At 34.2% G+C, this 17,879-nt stretch overlaps 2 protein-coding genes across 3 annotated transcripts; both read left to right on the top strand.

The window, feature by feature from the left end:
- The first annotated feature begins 360 nt into the window (after positions 1 to 360).
- On the top strand, positions 361 to 1,199 carry LOC120261786. Its single transcript, XM_039269771.1, has 2 exons — positions 361 to 539; positions 626 to 1,199. The coding sequence occupies exons 1-2, from the start codon at positions 436 to 438 to the stop codon at positions 984 to 986; spliced, it is 465 nt and encodes a 154-aa protein (XP_039125705.1). The 5' UTR covers positions 361 to 435; the 3' UTR covers positions 987 to 1,199.
- A 4,038-nt stretch (positions 1,200 to 5,237) lies between these two features.
- Positions 5,238 to 15,986, top strand: LOC120261173 (transcriptional corepressor LEUNIG-like). 2 transcript variants are annotated; one of them, XM_039268937.1, is made up of 18 exons: positions 5,238 to 5,473; positions 6,139 to 6,236; positions 6,324 to 6,433; positions 7,290 to 7,721; positions 7,798 to 7,886; positions 8,261 to 8,348; positions 8,422 to 8,497; positions 8,741 to 8,790; positions 9,307 to 9,615; positions 10,378 to 10,551; positions 12,660 to 12,890; positions 12,990 to 13,107; positions 13,252 to 13,361; positions 13,474 to 13,623; positions 14,293 to 14,448; positions 14,663 to 14,779; positions 14,941 to 15,147; positions 15,586 to 15,986. In XM_039268937.1, exons 1-18 carry the CDS (start codon positions 5,442 to 5,444, stop codon positions 15,727 to 15,729), a joined length of 2,691 nt encoding a protein of 896 aa, XP_039124871.1. In that variant the 5' UTR covers positions 5,238 to 5,441; the 3' UTR covers positions 15,730 to 15,986. The 2 variants fall into 2 exon arrangements, with proteins under 2 accessions (XP_039124871.1, XP_039124870.1); XM_039268936.1 differs by having other exon boundaries at positions 13,249 to 13,361; positions 14,654 to 14,779.
- The last annotated feature ends 1,893 nt before the right edge of the window (positions 15,987 to 17,879 follow it).

Below are 17,879 nucleotides of genomic sequence, written 5' to 3'. Positions count from 1 at the left end.
CTTCCTAACCTAACAAAACAAAACCAAATCAAGAAAAAACAGTGCATGACTGCATGTGTCCACAAAGATCAAAAAACCGACTTGGCTTTTACTTTTCCACCCATCACTACAATCACCACCATCAGTTTAAGAATCAACGGCCTTAACTTGATCAAACTTCATAAGCCCCACAAATATCTCTCCTCCATGAAAGCTCTTCCAGGCCCAACGTGTTAGTTAATAACCTCACGTTACTAGTCATTCTAGACGGCAAGCAATAGTCAGAGAATTAAACTCCATTGTTTAAGGGTTCATGTTTTCTCTTTTCTCTATTTATATATAAAATATTTATTAATATATATATATATATATATTTCTCTTTATAGATATAGTTTGATCATCTATAAACAAAAGGAAAACACACTATAAGCTAGCTAGCAAAACCTATCAAAGAAAATGACCATCTCCATTACCTCCATGCTCAAGCCTTCTACTTGTCCAAACAACAACCACCACCTTCATCTCACTGCCACTAAACCCACCACCCTTCCTTCTTCATGGTAAGTCCTTAATTTCTTTCTCACATGCATACCAAATTAATAATTAGTGAAGTTCTTTTCTTATTAATTGTTTTGATAACATGCAGGGAGACAAACAAGGATGAAATTAGCTGGAGAAGAAGAAGATGCATGGCAACTTTGGCATGTGCAGTGATAAGCTCCGGCGTTATCATCTTCGCCGGTGAAGCCAACAGCATCGCCGCCGTGAACACTGATCACCCCGGCCGGCCAGTGATGGGAATGGCAGTGAAAGAAAAATTGGTAAAATGGAGTGATCAAAGGAGGTGCCCTCCATGGCATGCCAATTCATTGGAGACTATTGTTCCAGAGAATCTCCCTCGGCCGTCGATCCGTCAACGATCCGACGGCCGTGCTTCCTTCTCCTCTCAGACAGCTCCCAAGATCTTGGACTTTGTTAGAACAAATGCTGGCTGCTTCTCTCTTTAATTAGACCTTATACATATGTGTTGCTTTGTCATTCAAATTATTTATGTGTGTATATATATATATTTGAATCAAGAAAAGAGAGATTCAGTTTAAGAAGTTGGAAAGTTTGATTTTATTGCAGTGGAGGTGATTATTTCTATGTAATGTGATTTGCATACATGTATAAGTGAAAATTAAGGATAAAATGAACTTCATAATCTGTTGGACTGAATATGATTATTTTGCTTTTTTATTTTAGACAAAAATTTGTGGGTCTTGAATAAGACAAAGATGTGTGTATATATGTATATTATTTGAGAAATAATTAGTTTTGTATGGGTTGTACTAGTGGTAGTACAAGAAATGGAGTACACAGAAAAAGTGGAGAATATACAAGCAAGAAAGAAGGAAAGGAATGATTGTACTACTACAAAATTGGGAAAAGGCTTTGAACCTTTGATTGTCCCACTAAAAAAAGAATGCAATGCAATGCATTACAATGAAGATATTTCCATTGGGGATGTGGGAATTGACTAATAGTGTTCTCTTGGTGGTTGAAAAGCCATTGAGACAATAAGACATGGCTCACCAATCTCTGTCCTCTTTTATAAGAAAAGAGACTATCATTACACAAAAATGCTTGGAGAGATGATCTTTTAATTTAATTTACCCCAAAAAAAAAAAAGAACTGTTAAAACCATTTTGTTATTTTACATCATTTAACAAAAAAAAAAAATCCTGGTTTGGTTTACTCTGTTATAAATAATTATTTTTTACTTTTCTAGGTAGAAAAAAAAATGCTTAAAAGGAAATAAAGAACATGTTATGGGAATTGGCATTTACTAAGGAACCAAAACATAGGCTAATGGTTTTCTACCTTACTTGTATTTGAGAGGTCTCGAGTCTCAAACTTAAGACCTCTCAAATACAATGCAATAAAAAAATAAAAAATACTTGTCTTCAATTTATAAAAAAAGAAACAGTATTTACTATTAAACGTGAGTTTGACTTCATGAGCATATCATCAAGACCAGTTTGAACTTCATGTGCATCTCATCAAACACAGAGATGAATGTCAAGACAACAGTTGAACCCTAAATTCTTTGCATGTATCAACACTTGAAAACTATTTTTTTTGTCCTTGTGTCTGAATTTATCCTTATTGTTCATCTAAAGTTATTTATTCACTTTTTATAAATAATTATAGGCTAATTTTATGTTTCCATTTTGTTATCCATTAATTTTCTGTCATTGCACCCATCCTTATCTATAATAGTCAGGTGGTTTTTATTTTTTTTTAATAAAAAATAAAATAAAAAATCAATATGATCTTTATAATTTTTTTTTAATTTTTCATTTTCAATTAAATCAACAACGTGTTTTGGTTTTGCACAACATGCTCCATGTGCTATATTAGAATAAGAATGAAAATGAAAATGAAAATGAAAATGAAAATGACAGGGAAATATAAACACTTAAGAATGTTTGCATACATTGACTGACATGAAAACTTACAACTTACGTAAAATTGGCAAAAAAACAATATAGAGAGTATAAATTGTGGTGCACAAACTTCTTTCTTACTCATTTAATTATTCACCATCAAGAGGTTGTACATCATCTAGTGAATCAAAAACACAAACGCCATTTTTATCTATTGGCACGTGTGTAAATATTTATTTTAGGAATGATTTAAAATTTAATCTCAAAACTCACTGTAAAGTATATCGAGGTATTAACCTATATTTGTATATATTCCTCACTTTTTAAAAATGTTGGATGTACTACCAAAATATAATTAGAAAAATTATCATCAATGACTTGGGTTTTTTTAAGAACTTTTCTTTACAAAGGTTGATTTGCATTAAACCTGTCCAAGCTAAAAGGTCCTCCCGAAAAATGAAAGAGATTTGACAAATATATAATGCTCGATGACCTAGTCTTGGATAAAAAAAGAGCCTATTTTAAAATAGAGTCGGATTTGGTTTTATTGTAAAAAAGCCTGGGCCGACCTGAATTATAAAATATATTTATTAATAAGTTTTGTATATACATCTATATATAATGGTTTGAATTGCCATTAATTTTTTATTAATTATTTTTGTGTATACTTATATAATATATATTTATTGTTAATTCCATTGATTATAATGGTTTAAATTTTAGTTTTTGTGATTGAATAAAGTTGTGCATTTTGTGTTTTAATTTTAATGTGTTTTGTAAAATAATATTTGGTTATGTTCACAGATTAATATTATTGTTATTTTTTTATAACTTATTTATTATTTGATGAAAAACCTATTTGGGCGGGCCTTCGTTAAAGGTCATCAAATATGGACGGGTTCTTGTAAAAGTTAAGACCCGCATTATTGGGCCTGGGCCGGCATGGGTAAGCTATAACTTTAGTAATTATAGACTCAACCCAGCCTGGCTTGGCCTGATGCATAGACATGTTTAATTTGTATCTCAAATAACTACCCTAATTTTAACACAAAAATAGAATAAAATAGAATAAGACAAAATAAAATAAAAATTACTACCCTAATAAAACTCAAAAAAATTAATCGAGGGAGATATTCTCATTTTCGGATAAAAACAGTAAGTACTTTGTCAATAGTTATAAATGAATAAATTTGTTTTAACAAGAAATCTTTAAATTATCACTAAAATCTTTAAAAAAAATTGTTAATTTATATTTTATGTTTATCCAATAATATTTTTTTCTAATAAATTGAAAATTTCCAGTGATACATATGTGCATATAGTTTTAATCATTATATCAATTTATATAAACATTATATTATATTTATCCACATACCAATTAATAATTGGATTAATTAGTTTGTTAATAACCCCTCATCTGGCAATTTGATTTTAAAAATAAAATCAAAATACAATAAAATCAAAATAAATAATAGTAAATTTTGTTTTTAAATTGCCAGACTAAGAAATAATGGCAGTAGTTTTGAATAAATCATAAATTTATTAAAAATGAGCGCATAATGCCAGTTTTTAAATTAAATTTATCTGCATTACTTTTCAATTGTTTGTTTATTTATTTTTAAAAATCAGCTTCTTGTTTTGGACGGTGCGATCCGCGAATCAACTATGATCCTATTTGGAAAGATCCATCTTGACCGTCCAATTAACGTACGGTCCCGATTGCTTTCCAATCATTTGGGCACGTTTTCTCTCCAATTAGATTTACTAGTTTACCCTTCTAAGCATTCATGCACATTAATGGTGGAAGGTCGTTTTTGTCATTTCGTGTTCCACGTAGGCATCCAGCGCAGACCTAAGTTCGGGGAAGGGTCTGACATTCATTGGCGGCGTACAAAAGCTGGAGAATAAACGTATTAAATGACTAAAATACCCCGCATTCCTCAGCTCATACTGCAGGGGCATCCATGTCATTTCAATCTACCTTCCGATTCTCACCAGGCGGCCAAGGAATGATGTCCCCATGGAATGTCATTTTGGTAATTTTACTTAAATAAAAAAGACCAGAAACTAAGATAATGACCATAATAACCTCGTAAAACACAGACCAGGTTAAGATATTCCGATTCAAGAGAAGGCGATTTAAGTCCGTTTATTGAGAGGCATCTCAGCCGTCCATTTCACTGGTCGGATTGAAATCGTACGGCACTGAGGAAAATCTTAAAGAAATCCAAAAAAGACACGCATATCCAAGCGGTCAAATCAGTGGACCCCCACTTCTCCTCACAGCGCAACCCAAAGCGTTACACTCGGGTCTCGGGCTTCAACTTAACCCTAACCCGAACCCGATATCCTTTTTAACGGGTTTAATCTATTTAACGAATTTTTGTTGCCGGGTATTCCGAGATTATTATGATGATTACCTGCAAGAAATGGTACTTGATGGAATTATTTGTAGCCGTCCATCATGCGGCGATTTTGATCGGACGGTGAAAATTTCGTAAAAAACATTTGAAGGCGACGTAGAACACGCCTGAGCCGTAGCTGGAGAAAAGGTGAATGTCCCAAGACTGATCCGTAGAATATAAACTAAAAATAATAATAATAAGGAAAATTAATTAAGGGAAAAAATTAATTATTATTTATCTATATTTCTTTAGCTTTTTTTTTAATTTAAAAAATACAATAAAAGTGACCCATCACTTGATCCACTGCGTGTCTGCCACGTTTGTGGTCAAACTAAGATGTCCCAAAACCTGGGCTTTTATTTTTAATTTCGTAATAAATTGAGTATTTATTGTTTATTATTTATTTCTCTCTCTTGCTGTTGTTCTTCGGCGTCTCTCTCTTCTCTTGCTCTCTCTGCCCCACTTCGGAATTCCTTGCGGTGGCTTCCCTTGTTAGGGCTTTGAGAGGGCTTTCGTTGGGGATTGAGTTGAGATTTTGGAGGATTTTCGCGCATGGTGGTGTTGGTTGAATCTAATTTGAGAAGGAGATTGGATATCGCTTGAGTTGTCTGTGGTTTTGGGGGGGATTATGGCGCAGACCAACTGGGAAGCTGATAAAATGTGAGCTCTGCTTGTGATTTCTGTGATGTTTTTGTTTGTTAAAGTTTTGGTTTTTGTTATATATTGCTTTTATGATGATGGTGTTTGTTTTGTTGGAATTGTTTGTTTGGGTTGGTTATTTGCTGTACTTGGTTTTTAATGTAGATTCTGAGAGATTTTAGATTGTGGTAAGCTTTGTTAGGGTTTTGGAGTAGATTTTAGATGGTTTTTAATCGGGGTTAGTTGTTTTGGTTGTTTTAATGGTAAAAAATGGCATTTTTATTTTTTTTTTGTTTATAGAAAATCTTAGATGCTGGATTTTGCTTAGAGATTTTGCTTGCCATTTTTGCCATCGATGAAGACTGAAGCACTTTTGACCGAGGTTTTTTTCATCGTTTTTCCTCGTCTTTTTTTGTTGGGTAATTGTTTTGATCAAAATACACACTGATTGGTTGTTTGTAATCTTATATAACTCGTTTTGTTCTCTTTTTGAGAGAACTTGATTAAGGTTCCTGAACGAAGAAACCATTTGCTTAGAATGTTGATGGGTTGGTTTACTTGTGGTCTGGTTATGCTCTGTTGATACAGATTTGAGCTTGTTAAGTTTATTTCTTTCTCTTGCTGTGTTAGTTGGAACAGATTTTTTTTTTCTTCATATTAATTCATTTGAGCTTATGTTGGGACAGGCTGGATGTGTATATATATGACTATTTTGTTAAGAGGAATTTGCAAGCGACTGCGAAAGCATTTCAGGCTGAAGGGAAGGTATCCTCGGACCCCGTTGGTGAGTGATGAACGTGTCCTCAGCTTAATTTTTTAAGTTGTTCTGGTTTCTTGCTCCATATAATCCTGGTGCTACACGTGTTTTCAGCAATTGATGCCCCTGGTGGTTTTCTGTTTGAATGGTGGTCTGTATTCTGGGATATCTTCATTGCAAGGACAAATGAAAAGCATTCTGACGTTGCTGCATCCTACATAGAGGCAAGTTTTAAGGGCTGTTCTTATTCTATATTGCATTTTGCTCTCTGTGATTATCTTCACAGCTTGGATTTTTATTTATGTGTCAAGATTGCGTCAAAATTACGTTTTCTGCTTTCTTGTCAATATTCCATGACATAAGATTGCTTAACCTTTTATTTGGATCTTCATTATTACAAGTTTATGCCGTTTCTTGGATTAATGCAGTTGGTTAGAAGATCTTTTCAACTTGTTGAAATACTTATATGGATAGCTTCTATTCAATTTTGAAATGAAAATTTCCTTGTTCTCATTGGTTTTTTTGTTTGACTAAATTTAGACGGTTGTTCTTGTTCTTGAAAAGAAATCAAATTTGTGTTTCCTCCTTTAAATATCTATATAAAAATACTAAGTGCTTGTGTTGTCTTGCTTGCAATATCTGTAGACAGATAATGGGCAGGTGATAGATGATATCTCACTCAATACTCTGTTAATTTGTCCATTTATTTGTTGAAATTATCATTCTTGGTCGTGTACACTATCAAACTCCACTTACAAATTTGTCTTTTCTGGTTTATTCTTTCGACAAAATCATGGAGATCTTTTCTAATGTACTTTACCAGAAAGGGGTTCTAAAATCTTATTGTTGGCTATGAATTGAGTAGGAATAAGTTTTCCATTTTGGGAAGATCATGCTAGGTTTGTTCCTTTTTTTTTTAATTCTTATTTTGGTTAAAAATATAAACCTTAAGAAAGGCTATTATTGTCCAATTTTCAGTTTCTATAGACATGTGGCAATGACTGACAACTTACTCAATGTTATGAGTAAATTAGGCAATGTACTAGTTAAAACTGACATTTAGGTTATCTACAATGCCAGACACAGCTTATTAAAGCTCGGGAGCAGCAGCAACATGCACAACAGCAGCCTCAGCAGCAGCAGCAGCAACAACAACAGCCACAGCAGCAGCAACAACAGCAGCAGCAGCAGCAGCAGCAGCAGATTCAAATGCAACAGCTATTGTTACAGAGACAGGCGCAGCAGCAGCAGCAACAACAACAACAGCAGCAGCATCATCAGCAGCAGCAGCAACAACAGCAACAACAGCAGCCGCAGCAGCAGCAGCAGCAGCAGCAGCAGCAGCGTAGGGATGGAACTCATCTACTAAATGGCACAGCAAATGGGCTTGTTGGCGGTGATCCTTTAATGCGCCCGAGCCCCGGAACTGCCAATGCCTTAGCAACTAGGATGTATGAGGAACGATTAAAGTTACCTCTACAGCGGGATTCTTTGGATGAAGCATCCATGAAGGTATCCCTGATATTATAAACTGCATACTCTGTATAGTGTCAGCGCTAATCTCTCTCGTTTGGAAATATGATTACAGCAAAGATTTGGTGAAAATGTTGGCCAGCTGTTGGATCCAAGCCAGGCTTCAATGCTAAAGTCACCTGCAGCATCTGGTCAATCATCAGGGTATACTTCCCCTATTGGTTTTTGACTTTTTAATTAATGCAGACTTTAATGAATGATGTAATATTCCATTACTCCCCAATGTTGTTAAGTTTAATCTCTTTATATACCATTTACATCTGCCTTTTTCCTTTTTGGCGTATAAAATAAATTTTGATTTCCAAGCTATAGCTGGTGTGCTTTTGCTGATTGAATTTTTTAGTATTGACAAGGTGGATGGAACCTTAGCTTTTTTGTATGAAATTCAACTTTTAAGGTTGTGTAAATTAGTGGACCTATACAATATATATAATGCTTGTGTAACCTTGTACGGGATGTTACAGGGACAGAGTGACTAAAGAAGTGGCACTTTAATTCATGTTTTTTCTCTATTTCAGGCAAGTTTTGCATGGATCTGCTGGTGGTATTCCTGGGACTTTGCTGCAAGTTCAGCAAAGGAATCAGCAACTTCCTGGACCAATGCCTGTGGGTTTCTTTTGCATAATGCTATTGCTGTTATCTATCATTTTGTTGGTGGTATGACTCATTTTTCTTACAGGACATTAAGTCTGAGATAAATCCAGTGTTGAACTCTAGAGCTGCTGCTCCTGATGGGTCATTGATAGGGATGCCAGGTTCATAAAGTTCGATTTTATTTTATTGTGTGTGGATATGTGTTCTCTCCTTGGTGTTTCATCTTTTTCATTTTTTCCCCTTCTCTTTTCTTTTCTTTTCTATGGTCATTACTTTAGAAGGAGCGAGATTACTAGTCTTTGTTCTATTTTAACATATGGTCTAATGCTAATTCAGGTGCATTTTCATCCTTTGTTTATTATTTGTTGTGACCCAAGTAAATTGAGACTCTTTGGTGTTGGCAGGATCAAATCAAGCTGGGAACAACTTGACTTTGAAAGGATGGCCTCTCACAGTAAGATTCTAAATTGCTTTATATTAGAATCTATTCAATTCAATGGCCTAGGGTGGTAGAGAGAGTTCTGCTTGATGATGCTTTGTTGGAGTACTGATGTACGTTATTGGTGTAGCTTTCTGACCTAGCAAATTATCTTGCTACTAGAATATGCTTTCTTCATTCCTAGCTTCTCTTGGTCTTCTATTTAAGGGGTTTATTAGAACTCGCTTATCCTTCAGCTCTATTGTGTTTGTTTATACCATTCTCAGTAATGTTGAAATGTTGAAATAAAGTCTTCTCTTCCTCTTTTTTATCTCTTCCATATACAACTATACTTTTGGTGTGAATCTAAGAATCTGCGACCATTAATTGCAGATCTTCTGAGTGCACCATGTCTTCATAATGAAGTGTCCTCTTTTTTTGTTCTCTACCTGTATCTTTCAAAAATGGTTCTTTTTTTAACTTTTAATTTGCTGGTACTTCTTCCTATCTGAAGTGCTTGTGGGTCTTGAGTATTTCACATAAACATTTCAGGGGCTTGATCAGCTTCGGTCAGGAATCCTACAACAGAAGCCATTCATGCAATCACCCCATCCATTTCATCAACTTCAATTTTTGAGCCCACAACAGCAACAACTTCTTCAAGCACAACAAAATTTGGCGTCTCCAACTACTGGTGACATTGACACCAGGAGGCTAAAGATGCTTTTAAGCAATAGGAATATGGTGCTTGGCAAAGATGGCCAGTCAACTATCGTCGGTGATGTTATTCAGAATGCAGGTTCCCCAATGCAAGCTGCAAGTCCTGTTCTGCCTCGTACTGATACTGATTTACTGATTAAGGTGTGACCCTTCTTCACCATAATTACCTAGTTTTCCTAGATTTTTTTATTACCATTGGTGTTGTGCTCTTAATTGTTACTTCTAGTTGCGCATCTCTTTCCCCTATTTTGCATGTTGTTCTTTTTTTAAGGTTTTTGCTGATGCCTGCCTCAAAATAATGAAATACTGTGGGACACATTTAATTTTTGTGGTATTGATGTCTAAAACATATTTTTGTTAGCTAGAGTATAAAATCAAGCTTTCTTGAATGTTGGAAATATACTCCAATTACTCTTATCTATGGGTTTCTTTAATACTTCATACTCCAGTGAACTTGTCAGAGGACTTATCTATAATTTTTGGCTGCATTATTAGGTGCTACCATCATTTTTGATAAATGTAGCCAGTCTCTTGATGTTTTCACTGGTGCAGCGGTGCTAATGAACTCTGATATTTTCTGTATAATACTAGACACGGCTTGATGAATATTTTGAAGTTATTGATTCTTTGTGCCCACTACAGTGATATTTAATTACCAATAATAAATATTGTGTACTAAAGCTGATGCACACATTTAAAAGCCACTGCATGAGAAACAGCCCCATTTTTCTTTGGCATGTTTTTTATTATTACCTTTTGATTTGTGGGATCTATCCACTGGCTATTTTGTGTAATTATTAAAGTCCTTGTGCTATAAAATTTTGATCTGCTTGTATTTGCGAACTGCTTTAATTTGTCATTTTGGTGCCATATATGTTATTGTTTCCTGTTTATATATAGTAGAAGATAGCTCAGCTACATCAGCAGCAACAACAACAGAGCAGCACCCAACAGCATGCTATTTCAGGCCAACAGTTGCAGAGTTCAAATCATCATCTTCATCAGCCAGAGAAAATAGGAACTGGGAGTGGAGCAGTTGATGGAAGCACATCGAACTCCTATCGAGGAACTGATCAGGTATGTGTTAAAATTGAGTTGTCCATGTTATTGGGCTTTAGTTTGTACAATGAATTATTCTGAGAGGCACAATAGATGCTTGTACCACTTGATTCCTCCTGCATCTAAATTAGTTATAAACTTACATTTGCACCTATGAGCATCTTTCTTTACAAAGAGGGAGTACAACCATTTGCTTTTGATGTCATGTAAACAGCTAGCAAGGTGTCTGATGATGTGTACCGCAAATGCTTGGGTAGTAAATAAAATATCGTTCCCACGAGGATTATGATGCTAATTACTAATTTCTTACAACTAAAGGTTATCTAGACAAATCCAAATAAGAATAAAGAAGATAAATAAAACTAATTGTAATTGCAATGAAAACTATTAAAATATAGCTAGTGGCAAAGAGAGAATTCAAAATTCAAAGGCTTTCTAGGATTAGGGTTTCACCGCAATGATAAACAAAAGATGTTATAATGTTATGACTCTTTCTATAAGATTTAGTTGTTTGAGTGGGGTTTTCCTAATTCACTATTTTCTTTCATGTATCTAACTTAGATCAGCTATGGTTTGAGGCTAACACCATAGTTCACCTTTCGGTCCTTTCTTTGGTGTCTAAGATCATGCAAATATGGGATTCATCACATTCACAAGCATTAAGTATTAACGGATTAAATCAAACATAATTCAAGCATTAAAATCAAAAGAAAAGTCGATATAAAGATTTTTTTTTGCTCGTCAAGGGGCTAATCCCTAACCCTACAAAGATAAATCTGCTCGCTCATGTTCGAATAATAACTCATAATGTTCAAACTAAGCATCAATAAATAAAATAATCCACGCTTGAAAGTCGATAGACCTTCAATTAATTCTTGATCTCCTCTGTCTTTTGGTGTGCGTGCTTTTGTCTTTTGATGCTTCTCAACCTAGAACTTTAACCACGGTGGTCAAAAGATCCCCTTCTAAAACTCTCCATGGTCTTATATAGGGTGAAATAAACTAGGGTTTTCTTCGGCGGCCATATGCCATGGGTGTGGTGTGCACCATGGGTGGGTCATGGTCCGCTCTGAAGTGAGATCCTGCATTGTGCTCCATGCCCCTGGTGGGTTACACTAGCAGGTTGTGTTCTTTGATGTTTTATTATTTTGTACTCTTTTATCTTCACAACTTTTTCCAACCACCTGCATATAAAGCACCAAAAAGCAGTAGCCCAAGCCAAAATGATAGTATTCAAGCAAAAATACTATGATTAATGAACAATTAAGACCTAAATCTAAGTTGAAATGTTATAAGATTTTTCATTTAACATTTGAGTGTCAAATGCACGTGGTTGATAGGCGTAAAGTAAGATATCTAATAAAAGTTATGTAAGATAAACTCCTCGCTTATGAAAAGAAGAACAAATATTCCTTTACTTGACGTGGAATATATATAGGCATAAAGTATATCTAAAAATAATATCCAACTTGAGATAAAATCTCAACCACAATAACCAAGAAACAAATCAGGATAAGCGTTTATAACAATATCAGTTGATGATAGTTTCTGACATTATCGACTTTGTATCACTTACTATCAAATTTCTTTTATCAAGACTTTCTAGGTTTTCTCTTGTAAAGTTCTGATTGTATCCTTTTAAATCTGTGTTATTTCAAGAACACCCTTGTTGTGAATCGTTATTTATCTTGAATGTATTAATTCAACCATGTCATGTGTCTCTTGTTTCTCAGAGTGAACCCTGAATTCCAGCGACAGCTGCAGTTCTTGTTTCTCTAAATTGGCAAAATGTGCTAGCTGAATATGTTTTCCTATATAAAAAAGATAAAATTGTATGGTTTGAACAGTTCATTAACCTTGAGGAAATTTTTGAACACTAAATTTCTTAGGGACACAAATGCAATATACTCATATAAGGGCATGCATAGAGATACTTGAGCCTGCATTTTGGTATGGATTCCACTGGGCATTCATGCCAGATGCCCATTTTCATATTGTGAAAACATGTGCTTATTGAGCAGGTTGTTGAATTTTGTGTGTCGGATCTCTCTTGAAAACAATATCCTTGCAAGTAAATAATTCCATTGTTAATCCTGCGGTTTATCATGTGTTGCACTACTTTCTAGGCTTCAAAGAATCAAAATGCTCGCAAGAGGAAGCAACCAGTATCATCATCTGGTCCTGCGAATAGTTCAGGAACTGCGAATACAGCTGGACCATCACCAAGTTCAGCACCCTCGACACCCTCTACTCATACACCAGGAGATGTATTGCAACACAACAACAGCTCTTCCAAGCCTTTGATGGGGTTCGCCTCTGATGCCACTGGAGCCCTAACATCTCCAACAACCCAGTTAGTGAGTATACAATTAAGCTTTGTTTGCCTACTTGTCTTATATGCCTAGAATGCAAGCAGTCTATTTTAGCATTGTTATAATAAACATATTGAAATTCAGGCTGACATGGATCATTTTGTTGAGGATGGTTCTCTGGATGATAATGTGGAGTCATTTTTGTCTCATGATGACCCTGATCCAAGGGATACAGTAGGTCGCGGTATGGATGATACCAAAGGTATGTTTTGATTTTGGCCTTTGAGTTGATGTATTGAAAGTAGAGCTAGTAAAGAATAGTTTAAGGATAGGAACATGAGTGTTATCATTTTATTATCTATAAGTTATTACCTTTTATGTGATGTTTCCAAAGTTGCTTTAGCAGGATGTTCTTTTAGAGAGATTTGCTCAACCCAAGCCAGTACAAATAAAGTTGACTGCTGCCACTTCTCGTCTGATGGAAAGCTATTAGCTACAGGTGGCCATGATAAAAAGGTTAAAAACAAACTGATAGAATTTCTCCTACCAATCATTTGTTTGATTGAGGTGTTTGCTAATTCAAGTTGATGCAAGTTCCTTACTGTGTCTTGTTGATCTGGCTATACAGGCTTTTTTGTGGTATGCTGAGAATTTGAAGTTGAAGTTCACATTAGAAGAGCATTCTATGTTGATCACTGATGTTCGGTTTACCTCAAGCATTCCTCGTTTGGCTACATCCTCATTTGACAAAACCGTGAAAGTTTGGGATGCAGATAATGTCAGTAATGCTTTTTTCTTCTTTTTTTTTTTTTCTATGATAACAGCTGAAATTAGTGGCTTCTGTTAAATACCATCTGAGTGAGTTTTAGCATCGTTGCCGGGAAATTATACTGCACTTATGTTTTACTTCTTGACTGCATTGTGATATCAGCATATCAATTTTGAAGGGTTTTCAATGCTAGAATGCTGTAGTCTATCTGGTGCCATCTACAGCGTGACATACTGTTAGGCTGGTTATGCTGTTGCAAATAAATTTAAATCACATGACATTTCATTACTTGCTACCTGTTTTCGTGAGGAGCTTTTGCCATAGACGGTTGACAGACATACAAGCTCCTTTTTTCCCTGTGTCTTGTCATGGTTTTTTGCGTTCTGGTGATTTTCTACATGTGGGTTTTGGTAATTTATCAAGTACACGTGGCAGTCATTATTAATCAACGCTTCAAATATTTCAACTGTAGAATATTACTGATAAGGAATACTTCCATAGAATATTCATCATTTCAGCCCTTGGTGTACAAGCCTCTAAAACTTTGCTAAATAGCAAGGGAACACTTGTGGTTCTGGGGCATTTTGCATTATAAATCATTTTTCATGTTTGTCAGATTTCCTTGTAAAAGAACAGACTTTCTGAACAATTGTTTGATTGGATACCTCCTTGGTGCAGCCAGGATATTCTCTTCGTACTTTTACGGGGCATTCGGCATCTGTTGTGTCCCTAGATTTTCACCCAATCAAGGAAGATTTTATTTCTTCTTGCGATAAGGATGGTGAAATACGATATTGGAGCATAAATAAAGGGTGCTGCATGGGTGTTCTTAAGGTATGCATGTATTTTCTTTTGACAAATTTTTGTTTCACACTTCACAGAATAACTTATATTTTGTTTTCATTGTTTAAGTTTTCCTGTTCTGATATAAGCCTATTAATAATTGCTCCTGCAGCAATTCATTTATTTATTTGTGTGTTTCATTCATATTATTGATTATGTTTTTTTCTTTTGTTATTATTGTTATTATTATTTTGAGATCATGCAGGGGGGAACAACCCAAATGAGATTTCAACCTCGTTTGGGCAGATACATTGCAGCTGCAGCTGAGAACACAGTTTCGGTCATTGATGTGGAGACTAAGGCTATTCTGCATTCTTTACAGGTAATTACAAAATAGGAGATCTCACACATACATAAGTTACGGCAATGATTCATGAATTATTCAGTTTTAAATGGAACATAAAGTTTTTGCTATTTTGTTTTTTGCATTTCTCCTGAATATTGACCTCTTATCTCTCATCCATTGTGGTTTTCAATCTGCAGGGACACACCAAACAAATTGATTCTGTGTGTTGGGATCCATCCGGCAGTTACTTAGCTTCTGTTAGTGAAGATTCGGTCAGGGTGTGGTCATTTGGTTCGGGGAACGAAGGCGAGTTCATGCATGAGTTGTGCTGCAGCGGCAACAAGTTCCATTCTTGTGTTTTTCACCCCACCTACCCTTCTCTCTTGGTCATTGGCTGTTATCAGGCAAGTAATTAAACTTGTTTTCTTCGATGAGATCTCCACTCCATCATTAAGCTGCTTTTCATATTTGAGCGTTAATTTTTACAGTAAATTTTGGTAGAATAGTAATAAAAATTGGAATCCTTTTGGTTTTATATATGTTTGCGTGTTTCCGGAATTCATCTTTATAATAGTATTTCCTCCGTTCTTTTTTATCTCCATCAAAAAGACATTTATTATTATTATTTTTAAATTATCTTTAATAATTTTTTTTAATTTTTTTTTTCATATGACATTAATTAAAAACATAACTAAATTTTTTATAAAATTTTATAAAATAACTAAACTTCTATTCCATTAACCACAATAAAAAAGAAACGAAACGAAAAGAGTAGTTGTGTAACCTAAATTAAATGCAGACATAAATATATTCATCTATTGTGGTAATGGAATTTTATGCAGTCTCTGGAGCTCTGGGACATGTCGGAGAACAAGACGATGACCCTCGCAGCTCACGATGGGCTCGTCGCAGCACTAGCAGTATCAAACGCTACTGGGGTGGTGGCCTCTGCAAGTCATGATAAGCTTGTCAAGCTCTGGAAATAAATCCCTTTTCAAGCCTCTAAAATCTCTAGTTTTCCCAGCAATTCTAACATCTCTTCGTGCCTGCCTGTTTCCGTTGTGTTTTGTCTGGTTTTTGTAAAGCTGTCTGTTATTGCTGAGGAGGAAACAAGATGAGTTTTATGGTCTTGAGATAGATGTTCTCTCTTCTTCCTGGCAATTTATCTTTTATCAACGTTCTTTTGTCACATCCACTGATATTTTATATCCATATATATATATATATACATTATTAGATGCCAGCTCATACTTTTTGACCTATATATATATATACACATGAATGCTTGTTTTCCATGTTTTGTTTACAGCCTAGCTGGGGAGGAGACATATTTGTGTTCTTTCATTTATTATTATTATTATTTATCAAGATAAAACTATTAGATTGCTTTAAAAAAAATATGAGTGTGTACAAGTTTTAGAGGATTAAGTGGAGATAAGGTTTATGCATATGCGAGTGTTGGAATTATTCGCTCACAATCATGCTTTAAATTTTTACTGTTTGGAAAAGGTTTTAATGGGATCTGGTTAGCAATAGATTAAACTTGGTTTAAGGGGTATCATACTATCATGTGGGAATTACATCTGGCCTGCATGCAGACACTGCAATGGAACGTGTCATTGAAATGGAGGCACAAGCATCGGTTTTGGAAACACGTCGTTGTTGAGACTTGAGACTGAGATGAGCTGACGCATGTCCAATTCTACCCTAGAGCACGTGATCTGCATGGCTGGGCGTGGCGTGGCATGGCATGGCGGGATCTCACAGCCACTGAAATGAAACGTGTCATTGAAATGGAGGTACAAGCATCGGTTATGGAAACACGTGGTTGTTGAGACTGAGACGAGCTGACGCATGTCCAAAACTAGAGCACATGATCTGCCTTAAGCCACACGCCAACAATTAACTTCGTCAATTGCATGCAAAGACAAGTTCCAAAATAAGTTTTGTCCGTTGTTTAAAATTTACAAGTGTTTTACAGGACTTCATTCCCAATTCATTTATATATATATAGATGAATGGCCAATATATATATATATATATATATATATATATAATATTGAGATAATCTTCAGGTTATAAAACACCATAAAAATATTTATTTTACCATATAAATAATATAACTTTGTATATTTCTTTATTTTGTGTGAACTCACAAAATATGCTGGAATAAATGTAATGTTATATAACAAAACTATAATTAAAACTATTAATTAAGGATAAAAACTTATATTTAAAAATTAAAATAACCAAAACTTGACTTTAATTAATTTATTTTTTCTTTTAATTTACTTGATAATTTTTAAGTATATATACATAAAAATGAGTGAATTAACGTTAGAGACCGTTTTGTTGATGAAATCTTATATTCGTTATGAATAAGATTAGTAAGAATATGATTCTCAAATAATATTTATGAGAATATGTGCAATTTTTTTTTAATTGACAATACAGTAATATGGCTAGATATAACATTACAATGTTTGGTTAATTAGCTGGAAATCTTTTATTATAAATTATATTTTTACTAAAATACTTTTATCTAATAATTATTAAATATATCAAAGTTAATAATATTAGAAGTAAATATCAAAATTATTTAATAATAAATATTTTTTATTATTAAAAAAATAAGTTTTAATTTTGATATAATTAATTTTGATTAATATTAATTAACTAAAACTTACCTATTTTAAATAAATATAATTTTTTTTTACTTATTTTTAAATTTTAAAATATTGATATTTTTGAGATTTTATTAAATTTAAAAGATATAATGGGATAAAAATTTACATGGTGGGAATGTGAAATTATTATCTGCTACGTTAATTATCACATTCCTGGTAATATTGACCAAGTTATTACATTTTAGAAATATGATATTCTCACTTTTATGCTGAAACAATGTACTATAAGATTAGTTAGTCCACATTCTGGGGATAATGTGATATTACCCCAACCAAACACCCCTTAATCCTTATTAAATTATAGGCATGATATGAATAATATTCGCATGAGTAATATATGCCTAATGCACCAAGCCGTTTATTTATTTGTATATTTTATGGGCAAATCATGTATTACAGACAAGCACATAGATAAATATTTTCTACAGAAGAAATATAGTATTAATAAA

The sequence above is a fragment of the Dioscorea cayenensis genome, chromosome 5 (genome assembly GCF_009730915.1).
Source record: "Dioscorea cayenensis subsp. rotundata cultivar TDr96_F1 chromosome 5, TDr96_F1_v2_PseudoChromosome.rev07_lg8_w22 25.fasta, whole genome shotgun sequence".
Taxonomy (NCBI): Eukaryota; Viridiplantae; Streptophyta; class Magnoliopsida; order Dioscoreales; family Dioscoreaceae; genus Dioscorea; species Dioscorea cayenensis.
The sequence above is the reverse complement of the archived record's forward strand: the minus strand, read 5'-3'. Positions and strand labels throughout refer to the sequence as shown.